At 56.3% G+C, this 24,507-nt stretch overlaps 2 protein-coding genes and 1 long non-coding RNA gene across 3 annotated transcripts; all 3 read left to right on the forward strand.

The window, feature by feature from the left end:
* Positions 1-1,082: 1,082 nt before the first annotated feature.
* Positions 1,083-2,924, forward strand: LOC143827354 (uncharacterized). Its single transcript, XM_077316852.1, has 3 exons — positions 1,083-1,926; positions 2,291-2,323; positions 2,432-2,924. Exons 1-3 carry the CDS (start codon positions 1,684-1,686, stop codon positions 2,888-2,890), a joined length of 735 nt encoding a protein of 244 aa, XP_077172967.1. The 5' UTR covers positions 1,083-1,683; the 3' UTR covers positions 2,891-2,924.
* Positions 2,925-4,415: 1,491 nt separating this feature from the next.
* LOC143827305 (uncharacterized) lies at positions 4,416-11,790 on the forward strand. The gene is made up of 9 exons (XR_013227250.1): positions 4,416-4,472; positions 4,741-5,073; positions 5,922-6,001; positions 9,320-9,358; positions 9,467-9,573; positions 9,838-10,343; positions 10,695-10,733; positions 10,846-10,950; positions 11,444-11,790. It is a non-coding gene; the product is annotated as an uncharacterized LOC143827305 (long non-coding RNA).
* A 173-nt stretch (positions 11,791-11,963) lies between these two features.
* LOC143827496 (uncharacterized) lies at positions 11,964-23,410 on the forward strand. The gene is made up of 13 exons (XM_077317090.1): positions 11,964-12,727; positions 12,914-13,018; positions 13,358-13,892; positions 15,441-15,943; positions 17,257-17,843; positions 18,298-18,405; positions 18,897-19,661; positions 20,016-20,054; positions 20,163-21,790; positions 22,150-22,188; positions 22,443-22,541; positions 22,806-23,072; positions 23,369-23,410. The coding sequence occupies exons 9-13, from the start codon at positions 21,776-21,778 to the stop codon at positions 23,408-23,410; spliced, it is 462 nt and encodes a 153-aa protein (XP_077173205.1). The 5' UTR covers positions 11,964-12,727; positions 12,914-13,018; positions 13,358-13,892; positions 15,441-15,943; positions 17,257-17,843; positions 18,298-18,405; positions 18,897-19,661; positions 20,016-20,054; positions 20,163-21,775.
* Positions 23,411-24,507: the final 1,097 nt, after the last annotated feature.

Genomic DNA, 24,507 nt, shown 5'->3' on the forward strand with positions numbered 1-24,507 from the left:
TTAGAACAGTGGTCCCCAACATTTCTGAGGCTGGGGACCGGCAGGGCAGCGGACCGCGCCCGCGCAACGGGCATGCGCGAATGCGTCATGCGCGGCCGAAATCGCGTATGCACAGCTCTTTCAAGCTTGCGGCCTGGGAAGTTTTTACTGCGGGGGAGGGCGGGAAGAGGGAGCCACGGCCCGCCGCCATGGTCTCCGCAGGTTGGGGACCACTGATTTAGGATACATGTTGCAAGTGTGGAGAGAAAGCCCACTGGGTCCGTGCTCTGAAGTCTGCATCAGGGCAGCTCATTTTAAGACCTTGATACATCACCCTGAGGTACCCTGACGCTCCCTCCCTCACTGTCCCTTTGACCAACCAGGTCGACGACAAAAGTCGGACAATCTGATGGATGGCGATAGATCTTCTTAGGCTGCTGCGGAAGAAGCCGTCCCCTCCTATGCCGGCCAGCAGAAAAGCCACCCGTTCAGGTTTCCCAGCTGGAGATGGGGAGCAATAGCCTTGGCTGGAGGCCCCTGGAGGCCCCCAACAGCTCTGAGTTCCCACCCCCAACCAGAGGAGGAAGAGCTAATTCTGAGCCCGGAGCCCTCTGCAGCCGGCCCGCCACCAGCCCCACCCTGAATTGCCTGGGCCGCCCCACAAGGGCCCAGGGGTGCTGGGTGGGGATTCGGCGCCGGTTGCAGAGGGGCCTCCGGAGACTCCGGGCGCGCTTTGTAAATAATTTTTTATATAAATAAAAAGAGGACATTTCCTTTTAAGGTCTACATTTCCTATTTTGAAGCAACCACCTGTATAGATATCATGCAGCTGTCGCTATATCCTCTCTCGGTAACAACAGTAAGACTATTTCAAGAGTCAGACAAACAAATGGTGTGGCCTCCCCCAACTCCCTGCTCCTGCAGACCAAGACCACTGCCTGAATCAGGGGGTTTACTAGAGCAGTGGTCCCCAACCTTTTTATCACCGGGGACTGGTCAACACTTGACAATTTTACTGAGCCCCGGGGGCGGGGGGGGGGGGATGGTCTTTTGCCGACGGATGATGCTGCCTCTGCCTGAGCCCCCAGGGAGGAGTGGGAGGAGCCACAGCCCGGTACTGAATGATCGACAGACCGGTCCCGGTACCCGAACCGGAGGTTGGGGACCGCTGGTCTAGAAGACCTGGGAGATTCTTGCCAGCTTAAGCCTCCTGCAAACCAAGACCACTGTCTGAAGCAGGGGTAGGACTAGATGACTCTGGAGGCCCCAGCCACCCTGGAAATCTGAAGAAAAACCCGCTGGCAGTTTTTAGTTTGTTGCTGTTGTTTTTGTCTTTAAACCCCTCTATACTCATAGAATCATAGAGCTGGACGGGACCTCCAGGGTCATCTAGACCAACCACCTGCACAATACAGCAAACTCACTACTGCCTGCCCACCCACAGGGACTCCAATTCCGTGCCCAGATGGTGCCCACCCCCAACCAGAATCCCTGGCCAGTCTGGCCTGCAGGAAGTTCGACTCCCAACCCCAAAGTGGTGACTGGCATGTCCCTGGGCATGCAAGAAGAGGACACAGGGGCCGAGCATGGACCTACGTCCTGCATGTGGGCAGGAGAGCATTAGGATCCCGGACGGGGTCCAGGCCCAAAGGAAGGTAGGACTTCATTCGTTCGGGATCTATCAGGAATTGATTTCTGCTCAACATGAAACCCTCAGAAAGGCCGGTTGGCCTCCCGTCCAGAGTAAGCGGCTGGACAGCCCCCGCCTTCTCTTCTGCGGTCCCCAAAGTGACCCCCACCCCGAGGGACGGATTCTCCGCCAGAGGAAACCTCCAGGACCCCTTGGGATGCAGGCTCAGAACAGGGCTTTCCACTGGGCGCCCAGGGCCCAACCGTCATTTGATGCCAGAACCTACTCGGTTTAGGACAGAAATGGAAGCACAGCTGGTAAGTAGGAAGACATCTCTCTTTCTAGCCATGGGGATTCGCGGGTGTGTTTGTACGTAAATGCTGTTGCACAGAAAGAAGGGCAGAGAAATGTCAGTGATCAGGAGAGCCCTGCTGGACCAGGCCACGCCTGTGTCTCTTACCCTGTCCTACCCCCAGCAGTGGCTACATGAGAGGGACCCTGCTGGCCCATCGAGCTCAGCTGCCTGGTGCAAAAAGAGGCCAGTTTGGTGCCAGGAAGGGGCTGGGCAGGCAGGGCAGCGGAGGGGAAGCCATGCCTGTCCTCCCTCTTTAGCATCTTGCCCCCTGGCTGCCCGCAGGCAGAAGAGAGAAAACATTCACCAATCCCCATTTCTTCCTGCAGGTCCTTGAAGACATTGAGGACATTTGGAGTGTGGTAAGTTTTCCATGGGGTTTATGTTGGGCTGACCCCAGGGGCACAGTGAGGTTAATGGGTCAGAGGGATAATGTCTGACGCTTTTCTCTCTTCTCTCCCTTCCAACAGGATTCGGAAGTATCGCTGGAGCGCGGATCTACTCCCAGTGGGTTCATCTCCAGCTGGGCGTCTGGAGACGGATCCACTGGGTCCTCTGAAGATATAACGGTTGTGGTACGCCCAGCTCAGCCCCCAGACCCCCGTCTTGCCCGTGAGAGCCAGGAGGCAGTTCGCCCCCAGATTCCCCTCCTCCGTTTGGCCCTCCAGAAGCTTAGCCTTCCCCCAAGTCCTTCAGGCCCAGACCCTCAGCAACCACTTCCTCTTGCCTCCCAAGAAGCCCTGCTCCAAGGAGCGTATTCCTTGGCCCCTCCCAGAATGCCTTGCTCTGGCCATGCCCTTCATCACAGGCTGATTTGTGCCCCTCTCTTTTGCCCGCAGGCGCAGTCTGAGGTGAAAGAGGAGGAGGTCGAAGAAATAATTCTGAGCCCGGAGCCCTCTGCAGCCGGCCCCCCACCAGCCCCACCCTGAATTGCCTGGGCCGCCCCGCAAAGGGCCCAGGGGTGCTGGGTGGGGCTTCGGCGCCGGTTGCAGAGGGGCCTCCGGAGACTCCGGGCGCACTTTGTACATCGTTTTGTATGTAAATAGTTATAAATAAAAGTCTCTTTTTGTTTAACCAGGGGTTGGGGACCGCTGGACTAGAAGACCTGGGAGATTCTTGCCAGCTTAAGGCTCCTGCAAACCAAGACCACTGTCTGAAGCAGGGGTAGGACTAGATGACTCTGGAGGCCCCAGCCACCCTGGAAATCTGAAGAAAAACCCGCTGGCAGTTTTTAGTTTGTTGCTGTTGTTTTTGTCTTTAAACCCCTCTTTACTCATAGAATCATAGAGCTGGACGGGACCTCCAGGGTCATCTAGACCAACCACCTGCACAATACAGCAAACTCACTACTGCCTGCCCACCCACAGGGACTCCAATTCCGTGCCCAGATGGTGCCCACCCCCAACCAGAATCCCTGGCCAGTCTGCCCTGGAGGAAATTCGACGCCCAACCCCAAAGTGGTGACTGGCATGTCCCTGGGCATGCAAGAAGAGGACACGGGGACCGAGCATGGACCCACGTCCTGCATGTGGGCAGGAGAGCAATAGGATCCCGGACGGGGTCCAGACCCAAAGGAAGGTAGGACTTCATTCGTTCGGGATCTATCAGGAATTGATTTCTCCTCAACATGAAACCCTCAGAAAGGCCGGTTGGCCTCCCGTCCAGAGTAAGCGGCTGGACAGCCCCCGCCTTCTCTTCTGCGGTCCCCAAAGTGACCCCCCCCCCAAAGGACGGATTCTCCGCCAGAGGAAACGTCCAGGACCCCTTGGGATGCAGGCTCAGAACAGGGCTTTCCACTGGGCGCCCAGGGCCCAACCGTCATTTGATGTCAGAACCTACTCGGTTTAGGACAGAAATGGAAGCACAACTGGTAAGAATGAAGTCATCTCTCTTTCTAGCCTTGGGGATTCGCGGGTGTGTTTGTAAGTAAATGCTGTTGTACAGAAAGAAGGTCAGAGATATGTCAGTGATCAGGAGAGCCCGGCTGGACCAGGCCACGCCTGTGTCTCCTACAGTGTCCTACCCCCAGAAGTGGCTACATGAGAGGGACCCTGCTGGCCCATCGAGCTCAGCTACCTGGTTTAAAAAGAGGCCAGTTTGGTACCAGGAAGGGGCTGGGCAGGCAGGGCAGTGGAGGGGAGGGGAGAGGAGGGGAGGGGAGGGGAAGCCATGCCTGTCCTCCCTCCTTAGCATCTTGCCCTCAGGCTGCCCGCAGGCAGATGAGAGAAAACATTCACCAATCCCCATTTCTTCCTGCAGGTCCTCGAAGACATTCTTGAAGAGGAACTCTGGAGTGTGGTAAGTTTTCCATGGGGCTTATATTGGGCTGACCCCAGAGGCACAGTGAGGTTAATGGGTCAGAGGGATAATGTCTGACGCTTTTCTCTCTTCTCTCCTTTCCACCAGGATTCTCATATATCGCTGGAGCGCGGATCCACTCCCAGTGGGTTCATCTCCAGCTGGGCGTCTGGAGACGGATCCACTGGGTCATCTGGAGACATAACGGTTGTGGTAAGTCCAGCTCAGCCCCCAGACCCCCGTCCTGCCCGTGAGAGCCAGGAGGCAGGTCGCCCCCAGATTCATTCCTCTCCTCCGTTTGGCCCTGCAGAAGCTTGGCCTTCCCCCAAGTCCTCCAGGCCCAGACCCTCAGCAGCCCCTTCCTCTTGCCTCCCAAGAAGCCCTGCTCCAAGGAGGGTATTCCTTGGCCCCTCCCAGAATGCCTTGCTCTGGCCATGCCCTTTAGCACAGGCTGATTTGTGCATCTCTCTTTTGCCCGCAGGCACAGTCTGAGGTGAAGATATAATGTTGTGCCCGGAGCCCTCTGCAGCCGGCCTGCCACCAGCCCCACCCTGAATTGCCTGGGCCGCCCCACAAGCGGCCCAGGGGTGCTGGGTGGGGCTTCGGTGCTGGTTGCAGAGTGGCAGCCCCCGCCTTCTCTTCTGCGGTCCCCAAAGTGACCCCCCCCCCTAGGGACAGATTCTCCGCCAGAGGAAACCTCCAGGACCCCTTGGGATGCAGGCTCAGAACGGGGCTTTCCACTGGGCGCCCAGGGCCCAACCATCATTTGATGCCAGAACCTACTGGGTGTAGGACAGAAATGGAGGCACAGCTGGTAAGTAGGAAATCATCTCTCTTTCTAGCATTGGGGATACCTGGGTGTGTTTGTACGTAAATGCTGTTGCACAGAAGAAGGGCAGAGAAACGTCAGTGATCAGGAGAGCTTTGCTGGACCAGGCTACGTCTGTGTCTCCTACAGTGTCCTACCCCCTGCAGTGGCTACATGAGAGGGACCCTGCTGGCCCATCGAGCTCAGCTGCCTGGTGTAAAAAGAGGCCAGTTTGGTGCCAGGGAGGGGCTGGGCAGGCAGGGCAGCGGAGGAGAGGGGATTTCTTCCTGCAAGTGCTAGAACACATTGAGGACATTTGGAGCATGGTAAGTCTTCCATGGGCTCATGGCTCTGGCCATGCCCTTTATCACAGGAAGATTTGGGGGCCTCTCTTTTGCCCGCAGGCGCAGTCTGAGGTGAAGGAGGAGGTGGAAGCGGAGGAGGAAGTCGAAGATATAATGTTGTATATCTCCAACCTCCTCCTCCGCTTCCACCATATAATGACAGTGAGGGAGGGAGTGTCAGGGTACCTCAGGGTGACGTATCAAGGTCTAAAAATGAGCTGCCCTGATGCAGACTTCAGAGCACGGCCCCAGTGGGCTTTCTCTCCACGCTTGAAACATTTATTCATAACTATTTACATAAAAAACTATGTACAAAGCGCGCCCGGAGTCTCCGGAGGCCCCTCTGCGACCGGCGCCGAAGCCCCACCCAGCACCCCTGGGCCGCTTGTGGGGCGGTCCAGGCAATTCAGGGTGGGGCTGGTGGCGGGCCGGCTGCAGAGGGCTCCGGGCACAACATTATATCTTCAACCTCCTCTTTCACCTCAGACTGCGCCTCTCTTTTGCCCGCAGGTTACTCAACAGGTTACTTTCCGAAGACCACCAGTGAAGGGATCAGACAACTGACCTTGGAACCGTAAAGTGTTGGAACTGTGAGTGTGTTAATGGGTTAAAATGTCTAAGAAGACCCCTCATGTGCCATCTAGCATAGGGGACCACAGCTGTCACGGAGGCCATAAGGCCGAGAGCCTGTTGAAATCTGTATGCAGGTTGCCATCAGTTCCGTCCCAAGGAACCTAGAACCGAAGACAAGGGCCGTATTCTATGGACTGGCAAGGAGGCGGTAGCAGTAGTCGAATTTAGGAATGCTCCTATGAACTCTACCTCCTGCGACGGAACAAGGCGGGACTTCTCTCTGTTCACTGCCAAGCCCAGTCGGGCACAGACCGATAAGGTAAATCGGACTTGGTCCGTGAGCTCCGAAGCGTCAGGACCTACTAAAAGCCAATCATCCAGGTATGGAAATATGGTAATGCCTCTGAGTCTAAGAAAAGCAATTGCTACTGCCATACACTTTGTGAAAACACGCGGAGCAGTAGCTCATCCAAAAGGTCAAACGGTATACTGATAAATATCGGATCCGTGTCGGAACCGAAGGTATTTCCTGCAGGACCTATGAATACCGATATGAAGGTATGTGTCCTTCAGGCCCAAGACCGCAAACCAAGCATTGCGTTGTAGAGATTCGATAATGGAAGGTAACGAGGCCATACGAAATTTGGAAATGTATAAGCATTCATTCAGCTGCCGAAGATCTAGGATCGGGCGGACCCCGCCGTCCCTCTTATCCACTAGGAAAAAACGGGAGAAAAAACCCAACTCTTGGGCACCTGTTGGCACCAACTCTACAGCTCCCTTGGACAAGAGGTCAGAGAGCTGGACACTCAGCTCTGGGAAGGGGTTGTCTGGGGCAGAGGAACCCAAGACACAGACTGGGGAGGACTGAAACTCCAAGCGATAACCCTCAACCCAGGTGTCCTGGGTAACACTGAACCAGGCCTCACGGGATTCGGCCAAACTATCCCCAAAAAATCGAACTACGGGGTCGGGCTGCTGGCATAGTCAGAACTTTTGTTGGGGGTGGGGGTGGCTTCGACCGAAAGATTGGTTTGAAGCGCTGAGGATGTTTTTGAGCTTGGAACTGGGGCAGACCGGAGCGGGGTGGATACTGGGATGGAGGACCTGAGGAACGTTGAGGGTAGTAGGGCATGGAAAACGGGGCCTGACGCTGGATGCGCTGCTGATAAAAATTTTGAGAAGGCGGAGGAGGAAAAGAATTCAAATATCTTGCTGAATGCTGGGTCTTCTTCCAGGAGAATAAGAAATCATCCGTTGTCTTAGCAGACAGCGAGGACTTCTCGAAAGGCATGTCTTCAACCTTGATTCTGGTTTCGAGAGGAAGGGATGTATTTCAGAGCCAAGAATGGCGACAAAGGACAATAGCGGAGGCCATGGATCGGGCCGCGATATCTGCCGCGTGTTTGCCTGAATTGATACCCTGTTAGGAAGTTTTGATCGCCTCGGCCTGGATCATGCGGGCAAGGCTTCGTTGCTCCTCGGGAATCAGCTCGATATACTTCGAGAAACTCTCCCACAAGCAAAGCTGATAGGCACCTATGATGGCCTGGTAATTGGCTATACGAAAACTGAGCGCAGAGGAGGAGTAGACCTTCTGTCCCAAAGTATCCAAGCGCCTGCTCTCCCTGTCTACCGGAGAGGAATGTTGGCCAGGTTTTCGTTTCAACTGCATATCGTCTATAATGGACGACGTGGCAGACGGATGGATGGAAAGATATTCCGAAGAATCGGGCTTCACCCTGTACAAGGATTCAATTTTCTTCGGTGCCAGTTGTACCGAGGCAGGTTTGTCGCAGATAGGGACCGTCAGATCCTGGAAGCCCTGGATAATGGGAAGGGCCATATTCGACGGGGTATTGGAATAGAGTCTGCTCAGGATCTTGTCCTTGGGCCTTGCATCCGACGTTGAAACGTCCAGGTCAAGGGCCTTAGCCATTCTTAGGAGCTGCTCTCCATACATCCTGTAGTCCTCAGCAGGCGAAGCTGAGCTAGGGTCTGCCAAGGCTTCATCGGGGGACGGATCCGACGCGGATTCTGGGCTGGTGGGAACCTGACAGAACAGCCGACATCATGGCCGAAGCGCTGTCAGGGAAATCCAAAGCGGGATCCTCCTCCTCGGCCATAGGCCGGTCCCATTGGCCGACGTATCCTGGCGAATGCCCCACAGGGACCAGGGTCAACGGTCTCCACTGTGCCGGGGGAGCAGAAACTGATCGGGGCAATGCTACCGAGGATCCATCGTCCTGCACATCCAAGGAATAGGCCTGTGTTAAAGGCTCTCGCAACGGAGGCGTGGAGGATCGACGATTGGAACCCATGGATCCGTGTTTCGGAACCGAAGGCTTGTCCTTATGCTTGGACTTTTTTGCCTTTTTGACAGGGGGGTCGGCCGAGGCGCCCCGTTCCGACGGCGGTAAAGTTGGTGCGGAAGCTACGTTAGGAACCTCAGACGCCACCGGGGGTCTCTTAGGAGGTTTCGGAGAGCCTCTTGACGGCCCCATGGCAGAACGGACGGAGGGAGGCCTTGATCCGAGGACGGATGGGGCCTTCGATAGTGCCCTAGATGGAGTCGGCTCAGACTGAGTTCGTACAGGACTGTCTGCCGAAAGGGCCTTCTCCCAAAGAGCCACCTTGAGCCTTTGGTGTAAACTTTTGACAAATTGTACATGAAGGTACGGAGTGGCCCTCACCCAGGCAAATAAGGCAACGGTCGTGCTCGTCCATCACCGGCATCTTCACAGCACACTGGCTGCACTTTTTAAAAATAGAAGCCATTCTGAAGAAAATCGACTGACGCAGTAAGAAAAAAGATGAGGAGACTAGGAAAGGACGTCCACTAAACTCGGCGGCGAAAAGAAAACTGAGGAGGGCGGGCGCTCCGCCCCGTATCCTCGTGATCGGTGCACGGGAAACCCGGCGCATGCGTGGTGGCGGTGCGGAGCGCCCTCTTTGGAGACTTTTAGCTAGGGAAGTTCCAAGCAGCAGGCCTGCGCGTGCGCAGTCCCAATGTGGGACTGCACGACAAGACGGGAAATGAAATGTCAGTGATCAGGAGAGCCCTGCTGGGCCAGGCCACGCCTGTGTCTCCTACAGTGTCCTACCCCCAGCAGTGGCTACATGAGAGGGACCCTGCTGGCCCATCGAGCTCAGCTGCCTGGTGCAAAAAGAGGCCAGTTTGGTGCCAGGGAGGGGCTGGGCAGGCAGGGCAGCGGAGGGGAGGGGAGGGGAGGGGAGGGGAAGCCGTGCCTGTCCTCCCTCCTTAGCATCTTGCCCTCAGGCGGCCCTCAGGCAGAAGAGAGAAAACATTCACCAATCCCCATTTCTTCCTGCAGGTCCTCGAAGACACAGGGAATGAGGATATTTGGAGTGTGGTAAGTTTTCCATGGGGTTTATGTTGGGCGGACCCCAGGGGCACAGTGAGGTTAATGGGTCAGAGGGATAATGTCTGACGCTTTTCTCTCTTCTCTCCTTTCCACCAGGATTCAGAACTGTCCTTGGATCGCGGATCCACCCCCAGTGGATTCGTCTCCAGTTGGACGTCCTCCCAGTCTGATCCACTGGGTCACCTGGATGCATCATTTTTGAGGTACGCCCAGTTCAGCCCCCAGACCCCCGTCCTGCCCGTGAGAGCCAGGAGGCAGTTCGCCCCCAGATTCCCCTCCTCCGTTTGGCCCTCCAGAAGCTTGGCCTTCCCCCAAGTCCTCCAGGCCCAGACCCTCAGCAGCCCCTTCCTCTTGCCTCCCAAGAAGCCCTGCTCCAAGGAGCGTATTCCTTGGCCCCTCCCAGAATGCCTTGCTCTGGCCATGCCCTTTAGCACAGGCTGATTTCTGCCCCTCTCTTTTGCCCGCAGGCGCAGTCTGAGGTGAAGGAAGAAGAGATTGAAGAAATAACTCTGAGCCCGGAGCCCTCTGCAGCCGGCCCGCCACCAGCCCCACCCTGAATTGCCTTGGCCACCCCGCAAGCGGCCCAGGGGTGCTGGGTGGGGCTTCGGTGCCGGATGCAGAGGGGCCTCCGGAGACTCCGGGCGCGCTTTGTAAATAGTTTTGTATGTAAATAGTTATAAATAAATGTTTCTTTTCGTTTAACCGGGGGTTGGGGACCGCTGGACTAGAAGACCTGGGAGATTCTTGCCAGCTTAAGGCTCCTGCAAACCAAGACCACTGTCTGAAGCAGGGGGTTGGACTCGAAGGCCCAGGAGATCCCTGCCCTGCCCCCCCCCCCGAGGGACGGATTCTCGGCCAGAAGAAACCTCCAGGACCCCTTGGGATGCGGGCTCAGAACGGGGCTTTCCACTGGGCACCCAGGGCCCAACCGTTATTTGATGTCAAGAAGATGGCAAAGATGGCAACGGATCTTGTAAGTAGGACCTTGAATTTATGCCTATAGTTGAGAGGAGTGGGGAGGGGGGGTAGAAAGGCCCCCCAAAGGGGGGAATGTCAGTACTAAGGAGAGCCCTGCTGGACCAGGCCACGCCTGTGTCTCTTACCCTGTCCTACCCCCTGCAGTGGCTACATGAGAGGGACCCTGCTGGCCCATCGAGCTCAGCTGCCTGGTGCAAAAAGAGGCCAGTTTGGTGCCAGGAAGGGGCTGGGCAGGCAGGGCAGCGGAGGGGAAGCCGTGCCTGTCCTCCCTCCTTAGCATCTTGCCCCCAGGCGGCCCTCAGGCAGAAGAGAGAAAACATTCACCAATCCCCATTTCTTCCTGCAGGTTCTTGAAGACATTCTTGAAGAGGAACTCTGGAGCGTGGTAAGTTTTACGTGGTAAGGGTTTATGTTGGGCTGACCCCAGGGACACGGTGAGGTTAATGGGTCAGAGGGATAATGTCTGACGCTCTTCTCTCTTCTCTCCTTTCCAACAGGATTCTGACTTTTCGCTGGAACGCGGATCCAATCCCAGTGGGTTCGTCTCCAGCTGGGCGTCTGGAGACGGATCCACTGGGTCCTCTGAAGATATAACGGTTGTGGTAAGCCCAGTTCAGCCCCCAGACCCCCGTCCTGCCCGTGAGAGCCAGGAGGCAGTTCGCCCCCAGATTCCTCTCCTCCGTTTGGGCCTCCAGAAGCTTAGCCTTCCCCCAAGTCCTCCAGGCCCAGACCCTCAGCAACCCCTTCCTCTTGCCTCCCAAGAAGCCCTGCTCCAAGGAGCGTATTCCTTGGCCCCTCCCAGAATGCCTTGCTCTGGCCATGCCCTTTAGCACAGGCTGATTTGGGGGCCCCTCTTTTGCCCGCAGGCGCAGTCTGAGGTGAAAGAGGAGGAGGTGGAAGAGCTAACTTTGTGCCCGGAGCCCTCTGCAGCCGGCCCCCCACCAGCCCCACCCTGAATTGCCTGGGCCGCCCCGCAAGCGGCCCAGGGGTGCTGGGTGGGGTTTCGGCGCCGGTTGCAGAGGGGCCTCCGGAGACTCCGGGCACGCTTTGTAAATAGTTTTTTATGTAAATAAAAAGAGGTCATTTCCTTTTCAGGTAAATCCCCTTTGGGGCTCATTGTCCTTTTTCTCTGCTAAGTCGTTTGCTTCATGAACTCTACCTGTAGCGCCTTTGTGACAGTTTCGTGAATCAAGATTGCTTTGGGACTTCACCAACCTGTGGTCTCGAGGACTGGCTTTGCACAGACTCCCTGGGGTGTCTCCTGCCTGGTGCCTGACACACAGGAGCCAAGCATGGACCCACTTCCTGCATGACGGGGTCCAGGCCCAAAGGAAGGGGCAATTTCATTCGTTTATGAGAGGGATCTATCGGGAAGGGATTTCTGCTCAACATGAAACCATCGGAAAGGCCGGTTGGACTCCCTTCCAGAGTCAGCGGCTGGACAGCCCCCACCTTCTCTTCTGCGGTCCCCAAAGTGACCCCCCCCGAGGGACGGATTCCCCGCCAGAGGAAAGCTCCAGGACCCCTTGGGATGCGGGCTCAGAACGGGGCTTTCCATTGGGCGCCCAGGGGCCAACCGTCATTTCATGCCAGAACCTACTGGCTGTAGCAGGAATGGAGGCCCAGCTGGTAAGTAGGAACTCATCTCTCTTTCTAGCCTTGGGGACCTCGGGTGTGTTTGTAGAAGACTCCTGCGAGTCCCTTGGACTGCAAGGCGAACAAACCGGTCAGTCCTAGAGGAGATCAGCCCTGCCTGCTCCTCAGAAGGCCAGATCCTGAAGATGAAACTCAAAGACTTTGGCCACCTCATGAGAAGGAAGGACTCTCTGGAGGAGAGCCTAATGCTGGGGGCGATTGAGGGCAAAAGAAGAAGAGGGAGACAGAGAATGAGGTGGCTGGATGGAGTCCAGTCCCTCCTTTCCACCAGGATTCATAACTGTCCTTGGATCGCAGATCCATCCCCAGTGGGTTCGTCTCCAGTTGGACGTCCTCCCAGTCCACTGGGTCACCTGGATACATCATTTTTGAGGCACGCCCAGCTCAGCCCCCAGACCCCCGTTTTGTATGTAAATAGTTATAAATAAATGTTTCTTTTTGTTTAACCGGGGGTTGGGGACCGCTGGTCTACAAGACCTGGGAGATTCTTGCCAGCTTAAGGCTCCTGCAAACCAAGACCACTGTCTGAAGCAGGGGGTTGGACTCGAAGGCCCAGGAGATCCCTTCCCCCCCCCCCCGAGGGACGGATTCTCAGCCAGAAGAAACCTCCAGGACCCCTTGGGATGCGGGCTCAGAACGGGGCTTTCCACCGGGCACCCAGGGCCCAACCGTCATTTGATTCCAGAACTTACTGGGTGTAGGACAGAAATGGAGGCACAGCTGGTAAGTAGGAACTTGGCCCCCTCCCAACCCCCATTTCTTCCTGCAGGTCCTTGAAGATATCGAAGATATATGGAGCGCGGTAAGTTTTCCAGGGGGTTTATGTTGGGCGGACTCCAGGGGCAAAGTGGGGTTGATGGGTCAGAGGGATAATGTCTAATGCTTTTTTTCTTCTCTCCTTTCCATCAGGATAGTGACTTATCGCTGGAGCGCGGATCCACTCCCGGTGGGTTTGACTCCAGCTGGGAGTCTGGAGACGGATCCACTGGGTCCTCTGGAGACATAACGGTTGTGGTAAGTCCAGCTCAGCCCCCAGACCCCCGTCTTGCCCGTGAGGCCCCCTCCCTGAATCCCCCTCTCTGGCCTTTATCACAGGCTGATTGGTGCCCCTCTTTTGCCCGTAGGCGCAGTCTGAGGTGAAAGAGGAGGAGGTGGAAGAGCTAACTTTGTGCCCGGAGCCCTCTGCAGCCGGCCCCCCACCAGCCCCACCCTGAATTGCCTGGGCCGCCCCGCAAGCGGCCCAGGGGTGCTGGGTGGGGTTTCGGCGCCGGTTGCAGAGGGGCATCCTGAGAATCCGGGCACGCTTTGTAAATAGTTTTTTATGTAAATAAAAAGAGGTCATTTCCTTTTCAGGTAAATGCCCTTTGGGGCTCATTGTCCTTTGTCTCTGCTAAGTCGTTTGCTTCATGAACTCTACCTGTAGCGCCTTTGTGACAGTTTCGTGAATCAAGATTGCTTTGGGACTTCACCAACCTGTGGTCTCGAGGATTGGCTTTGCACAGACTCCCTGGGGTGTCTCCTGCCTGGTGCCTGACACACAGGAGCCAAGCATGGACCCACTTCCTGCATGACGGGGTCCAGGCCCAAAGGAAGGGGCAATTTCATTCGTTCATGAGAGGGATCTATCGGGAAGGGATTTCTGCTCAACATGAAACCATCGGAAAGGCCGGTTGGCCTCCCTTACAGAGTAAGCGGCTGGACAGCCCCCACCTTCTGTTCTGCGGTCACCAAAGTGACCCCCCCCCGAGGGACGGATTCTCCACGAGAGGAAACCTCCAGGACCCATTGTGATGCGGGCTCAGAACGGGGCTTTCCATTGGGCGCCCAGGGCCCAACCATCATTTCATGCCAGAACCTACTGGCTGTAGCAGGAATGGAGGCCCAGCTGGTAAGTAGGAACTCATCTCTCTTTCTAGCCTTGGGGACCTCGGGTGTGTTTGTAGAAGACTCCTGCGAGTCCCTTGGACTGCAAGGCGAACAAACCGGTCAGTCCTAGAGGAGATCAGCCCTGCCTGCTCCTCAGAAGGCCAGATCCTGAAGATGAAACTCAAAGACTTTGGCCACCTCATGAGAAGGAAGGACTCTCTGGAGAAGAGCCTAATGCTGGGGGCGATTGAGGGCAAAAGAAGAAGAGGGAGACAGAGAACGAGGTGGCTGGATGGAGTCCAGTCCCTCCTTTCCACCAGGATTCATAACTGTCCTTGGATCGTGGATCCACCCCCAGTGGATTCGTCTCTAGTTGGGCATCCTCTGGAGACGGGTCCACTGGGTCACCTGGATGCATCATTTTTGTGGTACGCCCAGCTCAGCCCCCAGACCCCCGTCCTGCCCGTGAAAGCCAGGAGGCAGTTCGCCCCCAGATTCCCCTCCTCCGTTTGGCCCTCCAGAAGCTTGGCCTTCCCCCAAGTCCTTCAGGTCCAGACCCTCAGCAACCACTTCCTCTTGCCTCCCAAGAAGCCCTGCTCCAAGGAGCGTATTCCTTGGCCCCTCCCAGAATGCCTTGCTCTGGCCATGCCCTTTAGCACAGGCTGATTTGTGCCCCTCTTTTGCCCGCAGGCACAGTCTGAGGTGAAGGAAGAAGAGATTGAGGAAATAATTCTGAGCCCGGAGCCCTCTGCAGCCGGCCCCCCACCAGCCCCACCCTGAATTGCCTGGGCCGCCCCGCAAACGGCCCAGGGGTGCTGGGTGGGGATTCAGCGCCGGTTGCAGAGGGGCCTCCGGAGACTCTGGGCGCGCTTTGTAAATAGTTTTTTATGTAAATAAAAAGAGGGCATTTCCTTTTAAGGTCTACATTTCCTATTTTGAAGCAAGCACCTGTATAGATATCATGCAGCTGTCGCTATATCCTCTCTCGGTAACAACAGTAAGACTATTTCAAGAAATGGTGTGGCCTCCCCCAACTCCCTGCTCCTGCAGACCAAGACCACTGCCTGAATCAGGGGGTTTACTAGAGCAGTGGTCCCCAACCTTTTTATCACCGGGGACCGGTCAACACTTGACAATTTTACTGAGCCCCGGGGGCGGGGGGGGGGGGATGGTCTTTTGCCGAGGGATGATGCTGCCTCTGCCTGAGCCCCCGGGGAGGAGGGGGAGGAGCCGCAGCCCGGCACTGAATGATCGACAGACCGGTCCCGGTACCCGAACCGGAGGTTGGGGACCGCTGGACTAGAAGACCTGGGAGATTCTTGCCAGCTTAAGGCTTCTGCAAACCAAGACCACTGTCTGAAGCAGGGGTAGGACTAGATGACTCTGGAGGCCCCAGCCACCCTGGAAATCTGAAGAAAAACCCGCTGGCAGTTTTTAGTTTGTTGCTGTTGTTTTTGTCTTTAAACCCCTCTTTACTCATAGAATCATAGAGCTGGACGCGAACTCCAGGGTCATCTAGACCAACCACCTGCACAATACAGCAAACTCACTACTGCCTGCCCACCCACAGGGACTCCAATTCCGTGCCCAGATGGTGCCCACTCCCAACCAGAATCCCTGGCCACTCTGGCCTGCAGGAAGTTCGACTCCCAACCCCAAAGTGGTGACTGGCATGTCCCTGGGCATGCAAGAAGAGGACACAGGGGCCGAGCATGGACCTACGTCCTGCATGTGGGCAGGAGAGCATTAGGATCCCGGACGGGGTCCAGGCCCAAAGGAAGGTAGGACTTCATTCGTTCGGGATCTATCAGGAATTGATTTCTGCTCAACATGAAACCTCAGAAAGGCCGGTTGGCTTCCCGTCCAGAGTCAGCGGCTGGACAGCCCCCGCCTTCTCTTCTGCGGTCCCCAAAGTGACCCCCACCCCGAGGGACGGATTCTCCGCCAGAGGAAACCTCCAGGACCCCTTGGGATGCAGGCTCAGAACGGGGCTTTTCTATTGGGCGCCCAGGGCCCAACCGTCATTTGATGCCAGAACCTACTCGGTTTAGGACAGAAATGGAAGCACAGTTGGTAAGTAGGAAGACATCTCTCTTTCTAGCCTTGGGGATTCGCGGGTGTGTTTGTACGTAAATGCTGTTGCACAGAAAGAAGGGCAGAGAAATGTCAGTGATCAGGAGAGCCCTGCTGGACCAGGCCACTCCTGTGTCTCTTACCCTGTCCTACCCCCAGAAGTGGCTACATGAGAGGGACCCTGCTGGCCCATCGAGCTCAGCTGCCTGGTGCAAAAAGAGGCCAGTTTGGTGCCAGGAAGGGGCTGGGCAGGCAGGGCAGTGGAGGGGAAGCCGTGCCTGTCCACCCTCCTTAGCATCTTGCCCCCAGGCTGCCCCCAGGCAGAAGAGAGAAAACATTCACCAACCCCCATTTCTTCCTGCAGGTCCTTGAAGACATTGAGGACATTTGGAGTGTGGAAAGTTTTCCAGGGGGTTTATGTTGGGCTGACCCCAGGGGCACAGTGAGGTTAATGGGTCAGAGGGATAATGTCTGACGCTTTTCTCTCTTCTCTCCTTTCCACCCGGATTCTGATATATCGCTGGAGCGCGGATCTACTCCCAGTGGGTTCATCTCCAGCTGGGCGTCTGGAGACGGATCCACTGGGTCCTCTGAAGATATAACGGTTGTGGTAAGCGCAGTTCAGCCCCCAGACCCCCGTCCTGCCCGTGAGAGCCAGGTGGCAGGTCGCCCCCAGATTCCTCTCCTCCGTTTGGCCCTGCAGAAGCTTGGCCTTCCCCCAAGTCCTCCAGGCCCAGACCCTCAGCAGCCCCTTCCTCTTGCCTCCCAAGAAGCCCTGCTCCAAGGAGCGTATTCCTTGGCCCCTCCCAGAATGCCTTGCTCTGGCCATGCCCTTTAGCACAGGCTGATTTGGGGGCCCCTCTTTTGCCCGCAGGCGCAGTCTGAGGTGAAAGAGGAAGAAGTGGATGAACTGATTTTGTGCCCGGAGCCCTCTGCAGCCAGCCCACCACCAGCCCCACCCTGAATTGCCTGGGCCGCCCCGCAAAGGGCCCAGGGGTGCTGGGTGGGGCTTCGGCGCCGGTTGCAGAGGGGCCTCCGGAGACTCCGGGCGCACTTTGTACATAGTTTTGTATGTAAATAGTTATAAATAAATGTTTCTTAAGGTTTAACCGGAGGTTGGGACCGCTGGACTAGAAGACCTGGGAGATTCTTGCCAGCTTAAGGCTCCTGCAAACCAAGACCACTGTCTGAAGCAGGGGTAGGACTAGATGACCCTGGAGGCCCCAGCCACCCTGGAAATCTGAAGAAAAACCCGCTGGCAGTTTTTAGTTTGTTGCTGTTGTTTTTGTCTTTAAACCCCTCTTTACTCATAGAATCATAGAGCTGGACGGGTCCTCCAGGGACATCTAGACCAACCACCTGCACAATACAGCAAACTCACAACTGCCTGCCCACCCACAGGGACTCCAATTCCGTGCCCACTCCCAACCAGAATCCCTGGCCAGTCTGGCCTGCAGGAAATTCGACGCCCAACCCCAAAGTGGTGACTGGCATGTCCGTGGGCATGCAAGAAGAGGACACGGGGACCGAGCATGGACCCACGTCCTGCATGTGGGCAGGAGAGCAATAGGATCCCGGATGGGGTCCAGACCCAAAGGAAGGTGCGATTTCATTCGTTCATGAGAGGGATCTATCGGGAAGGGATTTCTGCTCAACATGAACCCATCGGAAAGGCCGGTTGGCCTCCCTTCCAGAGTCAGCGGCTGGACAGCCCCCGCCTTCTCTTCTGCGGTCCCCAAAGTGACCCCCCCCCCCGAGGGACGGATTCTCCGCCAGAGGAAACGTCCAGGACCCCTTGGGATGTGGGCTCAGAACGGGGCTTTCCACTGGGCGCCCAGGGCCCAACCGTCATTTGATGCCAGAACCTACTCGGTTTAGGACAGAAAAGGAGGCACAGCTGGTAAGTAGGAAGACATCTCTCTTTCTAGCCTTGGGGATTCGCGGGTGTGTTTGTACGTAAATGCTGTTGCACAGAAGAAGGGCAGAGAAATGTCAGTGATCAGGAGAGCCCGGCTGGACCAGGCCACGCCTGTGTCTCCTACAGTGTCCTACCCCCAGCAGTGGCTACATGAGAGGGACCCTGCTGGCCCATCGAGCTCAGCTGCCTGGTGCAAAAAGAGGCCAGTTTGGTGCCAGGAAGGGGCTGGGCAGGCAGGGCAGCGGAGGGGAGGGGAGAGGAGGGGAGGGGAGGGGAAGCCGTGCCTGAAAACATTCACCAATCCCCATTTCTTCCTGCAGGTTCTCCATGGGGTTTTCCATGGGGTTTATGTTGGGCTGACCCCAGGGGCACAGTGAGGTTAATGGGTCAAAGGGATGATGTCTGACGCTTTTCTCTCTTCTCTCCTTTCCACCAGGATTCAGAACTGTCCTTGGATCGCGGATCCACCCCCAGTGGATTCGTCTCTAGTTGGGCATCCTCTGGAGACGGGTCGACTGGGTCACCTGGATGCATCATTTTTGAGGCACGCCCAGCTCATCCCCCAGACCCCCGTCCTGCCCGTGAGAGCCAGGTGGCAGGTCGCCCCCAGATTCCTCTCCTCCGTTTGGCCCTCCAGAAGCTTGGCCTTCCCCCAAGTCCTCCAGGCCCAGACCCACAGCAACCACTTCCTCTTGCCTCCCAAGAAGCCCTGCTCCAAGGAGCGTATTCCTTGGCCCCTCCCAGAATGCCTTGCTCTGGCCATGCCCTTTAGCACAGGCTGATTTGTGCCCCTCTTTTGCCCGCAGGCGCAGTCTGAGGTGAAAGAGGAGGAGGGGGAAGAGCTGATTTTGTGCCCGGAGCCCTCTGCAGCCAGCCCACCACCAGCCCCACCCTGAATTGCCTGGGCCGCCCTGCAAGCGGCCCAGGGGTGCTGGGTGGGGCTTCGGCGCCAGTTGCAGAGGGGCCTCCGGAGACTCCGAGCGCGCTTTGTAAATAGTTTTGTATGTAAATAGTTATAAATAAATGTTTCTTTAGGTTTAACCGGAGGTTGGGACCGCTGGACTAGAAGACCTGGGAGAGACTTGCCAGCTTAAGGCTCCTGCAAACCAAGACCACTGTCTGAAGCAGGGGTAGGACTAGATGACCCTGGAGGCCCCAGCCACCCTAGAAATCTGAAGAAAAACCTGCTGGAATTTTTTAGTTTGTTGCTGTTGTTTTTGTCTTTAAACCCCTCTTTACTCATAGAATCATAGAGCTGGACGCGACCTCCAGGGTCATCTAGACCAACCACCTGCACAATACAGCAAACTCACAACTGCCTGCCCACCCCCAGGGACCCCAATTCCGTGCCCACCCCCAACCACAATCCCTGGCCCATCTGCCCTGGAGGAAATTCGACGCCCAACCCCAAAGTGGTGACTGGCATGTCCCTGGGCATGCAAGAAGAGGACACAGGGGCCAAGCATGGACCCACGTCCTGCATGTGGGCAGGAGAGCAATAGGATCCCAGACGGGGTCCAGACCCAAAGGAAGGTGCGATTTCATTCGTTCATGAGAGGGATCTATCGGGAAGGGATTTCTGTTCAACATGAAACCATCGGAAAGGCCGGTTGGCCTCCCTTACAGAGTCAGCGGCTGGACAGCCCCACCTTATCTTCTGCGGTCACCAAAGTGACCACCCCGCTGAGGGACACTCCAGGACCCCTTGTGATGCGGGCTCAGAACGGGGCTTTCCATTGGGCGCCCAGGGCCCAACCGTCATTTGATGCCAGGAACGTGGACAAGATGGAGGCAGATCTTGTAAGTAGGACCTTGAATTTATGTCTATAGTTGAGAGGAGTGGGGAGGGGGGGGGGTAGAAAGGCCCCCCAAAGGGGGGAATGTCAGTACTAAGGAGAGCCCGGCTGGACCAGGCCACACCTGTGTCTCTTACCCTGTCCTCCCCCCAGCAGTGGCTACATGAGAGGGACCCTGCTGGCCCATCGAGCTCAGCTACCTGGTGTAAAAAGAGGCCAGTTTGGTGCCAGGAAGGGGCTGGGCAGGCAGGGCAGCGGAGGGGAAGCCGTGCCTGTCCTCCCTCCTTAGCATCTTGCCCTCAGGCTGCCCCCAGGCAGAAGAGAGAAAACATTCACCAATCCCCATTTCTTCCTGCAGGTTCTTGAAGACATTCTTGAAGAGGAACTCTGGAGCGTGGTAAGTTTTCCATGGGGTTTATGTTGGGCTGACCCCAGGGGCACAGTGAGGTTAATGGGTCAAAGGGATGATGTCTGACGCTTTTCTCTCTTCTCTCCTTTCCACCAGGATTCAGAACTGTCCTTGGATCGTGGATCCACCCCCAGTGGATTCGTCTCTAGTTGGGCATCCTCCCAGTCCACTGGGTCACCTGGATACATCATTTTTGAGGCACGCCCAGCTCAGCCCCCAGACCCCCGTCCTGCCCGTGAGAGCCAGGAGGCAGTTCGCCCCCAGATTCCTGTCCTCCGTTTGGCCCTCCAGAAGCTTAGCCTTCCCCCAAGTCCTTCAGGCCCAGACCCTCAGCAACCACTTCCTCTTGCCTCCCAAGAAGCCCTGCTCCAAGGAGCGTATTCCTTGGCCCCTCCCAGAATGCCTTGCTCTGGCCATGCCCTTTAGCACAGGCTGATTTGTGCCCCTCTTTTGCCCGCAGGTGCAGTCTGAGGTGAAAGAGGAGGAGGTGGAAGAGCTGATTTTGTGCCCGGAGCTCTCTGCAGCCGGCCCGCCACCAGCCCCACTCTGAATTGCCTGGGCCGCCCCGCAAGCGGCCCAGGGGTGCTGGGTGGGGATTCAGCGCCGGTTGCAGAGGGGCCTCCGGAGACTCCGAGCGCGCTTTGTAAATAGTTTATGTAAATAAAAAGAGAACATTTCCTTTTAAGGTCTACATTTCCTATTTTGAAGCAAGCACCTGTATAGATATCATGCAGCTGTCGCTATATGCTGTCTCGGTAACAACAGTAAGACTATTTCAAGAGTCAGACAAAGAAATGGATTTCTGTGTCCAAAGCGTGGCCTTGTACACGTCCAAGGGGGACAAACCTTGCTGCATAAATATGAAGCCAGGGAATTCCTGGATGGCATGAAGAGGTCCCCGCATAAGAGGTGGCCTGACGGCCATAAGGATCTGGGGGAGTGTAATCCCCTTCCCCGCTGCTGGTCCCGCTGGCAGCAATGGCCAAATATGAAGCCTAGGCCCCTCCGCCCCACTGGCAGTGTGCCCACGGATGCTGCTGCGGAAGAAGCCGTCCCCTCCTGTGCCGGCCAGCAGAAGGGGAGGAAGGGGAGAGGGAGGAGCCACAGCCCGGTACTGAATGATTGACAGATTGGTCCCGGTACCCGAACCGGAGGTTGGGGACCGCTGGACTAGAAGTCCTGGGAGAGTCTTGCCAGCTTAAGGCTCCTGCAAACCAAGAGCGCTGTCTGAAGCAGGGGTAGGACTAGATGACTCTGGAGGCCCCAGCCACCCTGGAAATCTGAAGAAAAACCCGCTGGCAGTTTTTAGTTTGTTGCTGTTGTTTTTGTTTTTAAACCCCTCTTTACTCATAGAATCATAGAGCTGGCCGGGACCTCCAGGGTCATCTAGACCAACCACCTGCACAATACAGCAAACTCACAACTGCCTGCCCACCCACAGAGACCCCAATTCCACGCCCACCCCCAACCAGAATCCCTGGCCAGTCTGCCCTGGAGGAAATTCGACGCCCAACCCCAAAGTGGTGACTGGCATGTCCCTGGGCATGCAAGAAAAGGACACAGGGGCCGAGCATGGACCCACGTCCTGCATGTGGGCAGGAGAGCAATAGGATCCCGGACGGGGTCCAGACCCAAAGGAAGGTGCGATTTCATTCGTTCATGAGAGGGCCCAGGGCCCAACCGTCATTTGATGCGAGAAATCTGTCAAAATGGAGAGTAATCTGGTAAGTAGGACCTTGAATTTATGCCTATAGTTGAGAGGAGTGGGGGGGGGGTAGATAGGCCCCCCCAAAGGGGGGAATGTCAGTGATCAGGAGAGCCCTGCTGGACCAGGCCACGCCTGTGTCTCCTACAGTGTCCTACCCCCAGCAGTGGCTACATGAGAGGGACCCTGCTGGCCCATCGAGCTCAGCTGCCTGGTGTAAAAAGAGGCCAGTTTGGTGCCAGGAAGGGGCTGGGCAGGCAGGGCAGCGGAGGGGAAGCCATGCCTGTCCTCCCTCTTTAGCATCTTGCCCCCTGGCTGCCCGCAGGCAGAAGAGAGAAAACATTCACCAATCCCCATTTCTTCCATTTCTTCCTGCAGGTGCTCGAAGATATCGAGGTCTGCGAACTTTTTAGCTTGGTAAGGTTTTTATGGGGTTTGTTGAGCTGATCTCCAGGGGCACAGTGCGGTTAATGCCCCAGGCGCTGATCCCGCAGTCTCATCTCCTGTGACCGGCAGGCAGCTCTCTGGGGTCTGGGTCAGAGGGTCTTTTTCGGGTGGTCTCCTGAACGGACCCTTCTGTGCCCCCCAGTGAAGGAGGGGACGGTTCTGTGCCTCCACATATCAGCTGCCAGAATGTCTAATGCTTTTCTCCCTTCTCTCCTTTCCCCCAGGATTCATCGCTGGAACGCGGTTCAACCGCTGGTGGGTTCGTATCGAGTTGGGCGTCCTCAAATGGATCCACTGGGTCAAGTGGCTCAATTCGCATTGAGGTACGTCCAGCTCAGCCCCCAGACCCCCATCCTGCCAGTGAGGGCCAGGAGGCAGGTCGCCCCCAGATTCATTTCTCCGTTTGGCCCTCCAGAAGCTTGGCCTTCCCCCAAGTCCTTCAGGCCCAGACCCTCAGCAACCACTTCCTCTTGCTTCACAAAGAAGCCCTGCTCCAAGGAGCGTATTCCTTGGCCCCCTCCCAGAATGCCTTGCTCTGGCCATGCCCTTTATCACAGGGAGATTTGGGGCCTCTCTTTTGCCCGCAGGCGCAGTCCGAAGAGGTGGACGACGAAGAGGAAGAGGAAGAGGAGGAGGAGGTGAAAGAGGAAGAGGAAAAGCAGGAGGAGGTGGAAAAGGAAAAAGAGGAGGAAGGCGAGGAAGATGACGATCTGGAGGAGATCACATGCCCGGAGCCCTCTGCAGTTGACCCACCGCCAGCCCCACCCCGAATTTTCTGGGCCACCCCGCAAGTGGCCCAGAAGTGCTGGGTGGGGCTTCAGCGACGGTTGCAGAGGGGCCTCCAGAGACTCCGGGCACGATTTTTACATAGTTGTTTATGTAAACAGTTAAAACATTTGTAAATAGTTATAAATAAATGTTTCTTTTGTTTTTATGAAGTTTCTTTGTGCTGTTGTCTTTGTTATGGACCATGGAGTATAAAATTCACAAGACCACAACAAGGACAGCTAAGCAGCAAGAGGGTTTATTTAGAACACATGGGGTTGGACTAGATGACCCTGCCAGCTAAGAACCCCTGCAAACTAAGACCACTGCCTGAGCAGGGGGTTGGACTGGATAACCATCGAGATACCTGCCAACTGTGTTCCAGAAAACCAAGACGGCTGCCAGGAGCATGGGGCTGGACAGATGACCCAAAGAAGATTCCCACCAGCTCTGAGCCCCTGCAAAACATGACTGCTGCCTGAAGCAGGGAGTTGGACTAAATGACCCCAGGGATCCCCGCCAACTCTGCGCTCCTACAACCGAGACCGAGACCCTAAGCAGGGGGTTGGGCTGGCTAACTATACAGGTCCCTGCCAGCTCTGTGCCCCTGAAATGGAGGGGGAGTAGGACTAGATGACCCTGGAGGTCCCAGCCACTGGATAGCTTAAGAAAAACCCGCTGGCAGTGGTTTGTTGCTGTTGTTTTGGTTTGGGGATGACCGTTGGCTGACTCGGCAAAGGCCTCCTCGTGTGTCAGCGGCAACACAAGTCCCTCCTAGTCAGGAAGCTCCGGGTTTGATGAAAGGGCCTCTCGGGAGCAAAGCCAGCCCTGCAGGGGTGGCAGGTGACAGTAGATGAGCGATTGGAATGGGAGTGTCCTGCATAATGCCGGGGGTTGGACTAGATGACCCATGAGGTCCCTTCCAACCCTATGATTCTATGACTCACAGAAACAGCTGAGGGAAAAGCCGGAGGGCTCCACTCTGGCATTCCCTCTGAGTGAGGCTCTGAATAGGTAAGGAACCACCCGGGAATCCTGCTAGAGGCAGCAGGTGCGGAGAAATGCCAGAAATGAGTGACAACAGGAACCCTTTGAGGACCACCAATCCTTCTTCCTTTTCTTCTCAAGCATTGTGGGGCCAATTCACGTGAGCCTGTGGTCAGCAGGACACCTCACAGACTCCAGCACAAGACCTCGAAGGTGACTTTGGCAGCAGAACTTCTAGTTCAGCGGAAGAACATGGGCTCAGTGGAAGACGGGGAAGGCCCAGGAGGACTCTGGCTTCCCTTCGAACCAGTTGCATTTTTGGGAGGGGGAGAAAGAACCTGAGAGTCGGTGGTTTCTAAGTTGGTCTGTGCTGCATACTTTAAAGGAAGGGGCTGCAGCTTTCTGGCTAAATGTTGCCTTAAATAAAAATCTATTCAACATTCTATTCAGTCCATATCAAGGCCCTTCGATGCTTAAAATGCTCTTCTCTGCTGTGAGCCCCTCCTTCAACCCAATTCAAGTACCTTAATAAGCCCT

This window comes from Paroedura picta, chromosome 17 (genome assembly GCF_049243985.1).
Source record: "Paroedura picta isolate Pp20150507F chromosome 17, Ppicta_v3.0, whole genome shotgun sequence".
Classification (NCBI taxonomy): Eukaryota; Metazoa; Chordata; class Lepidosauria; order Squamata; family Gekkonidae; genus Paroedura; species Paroedura picta.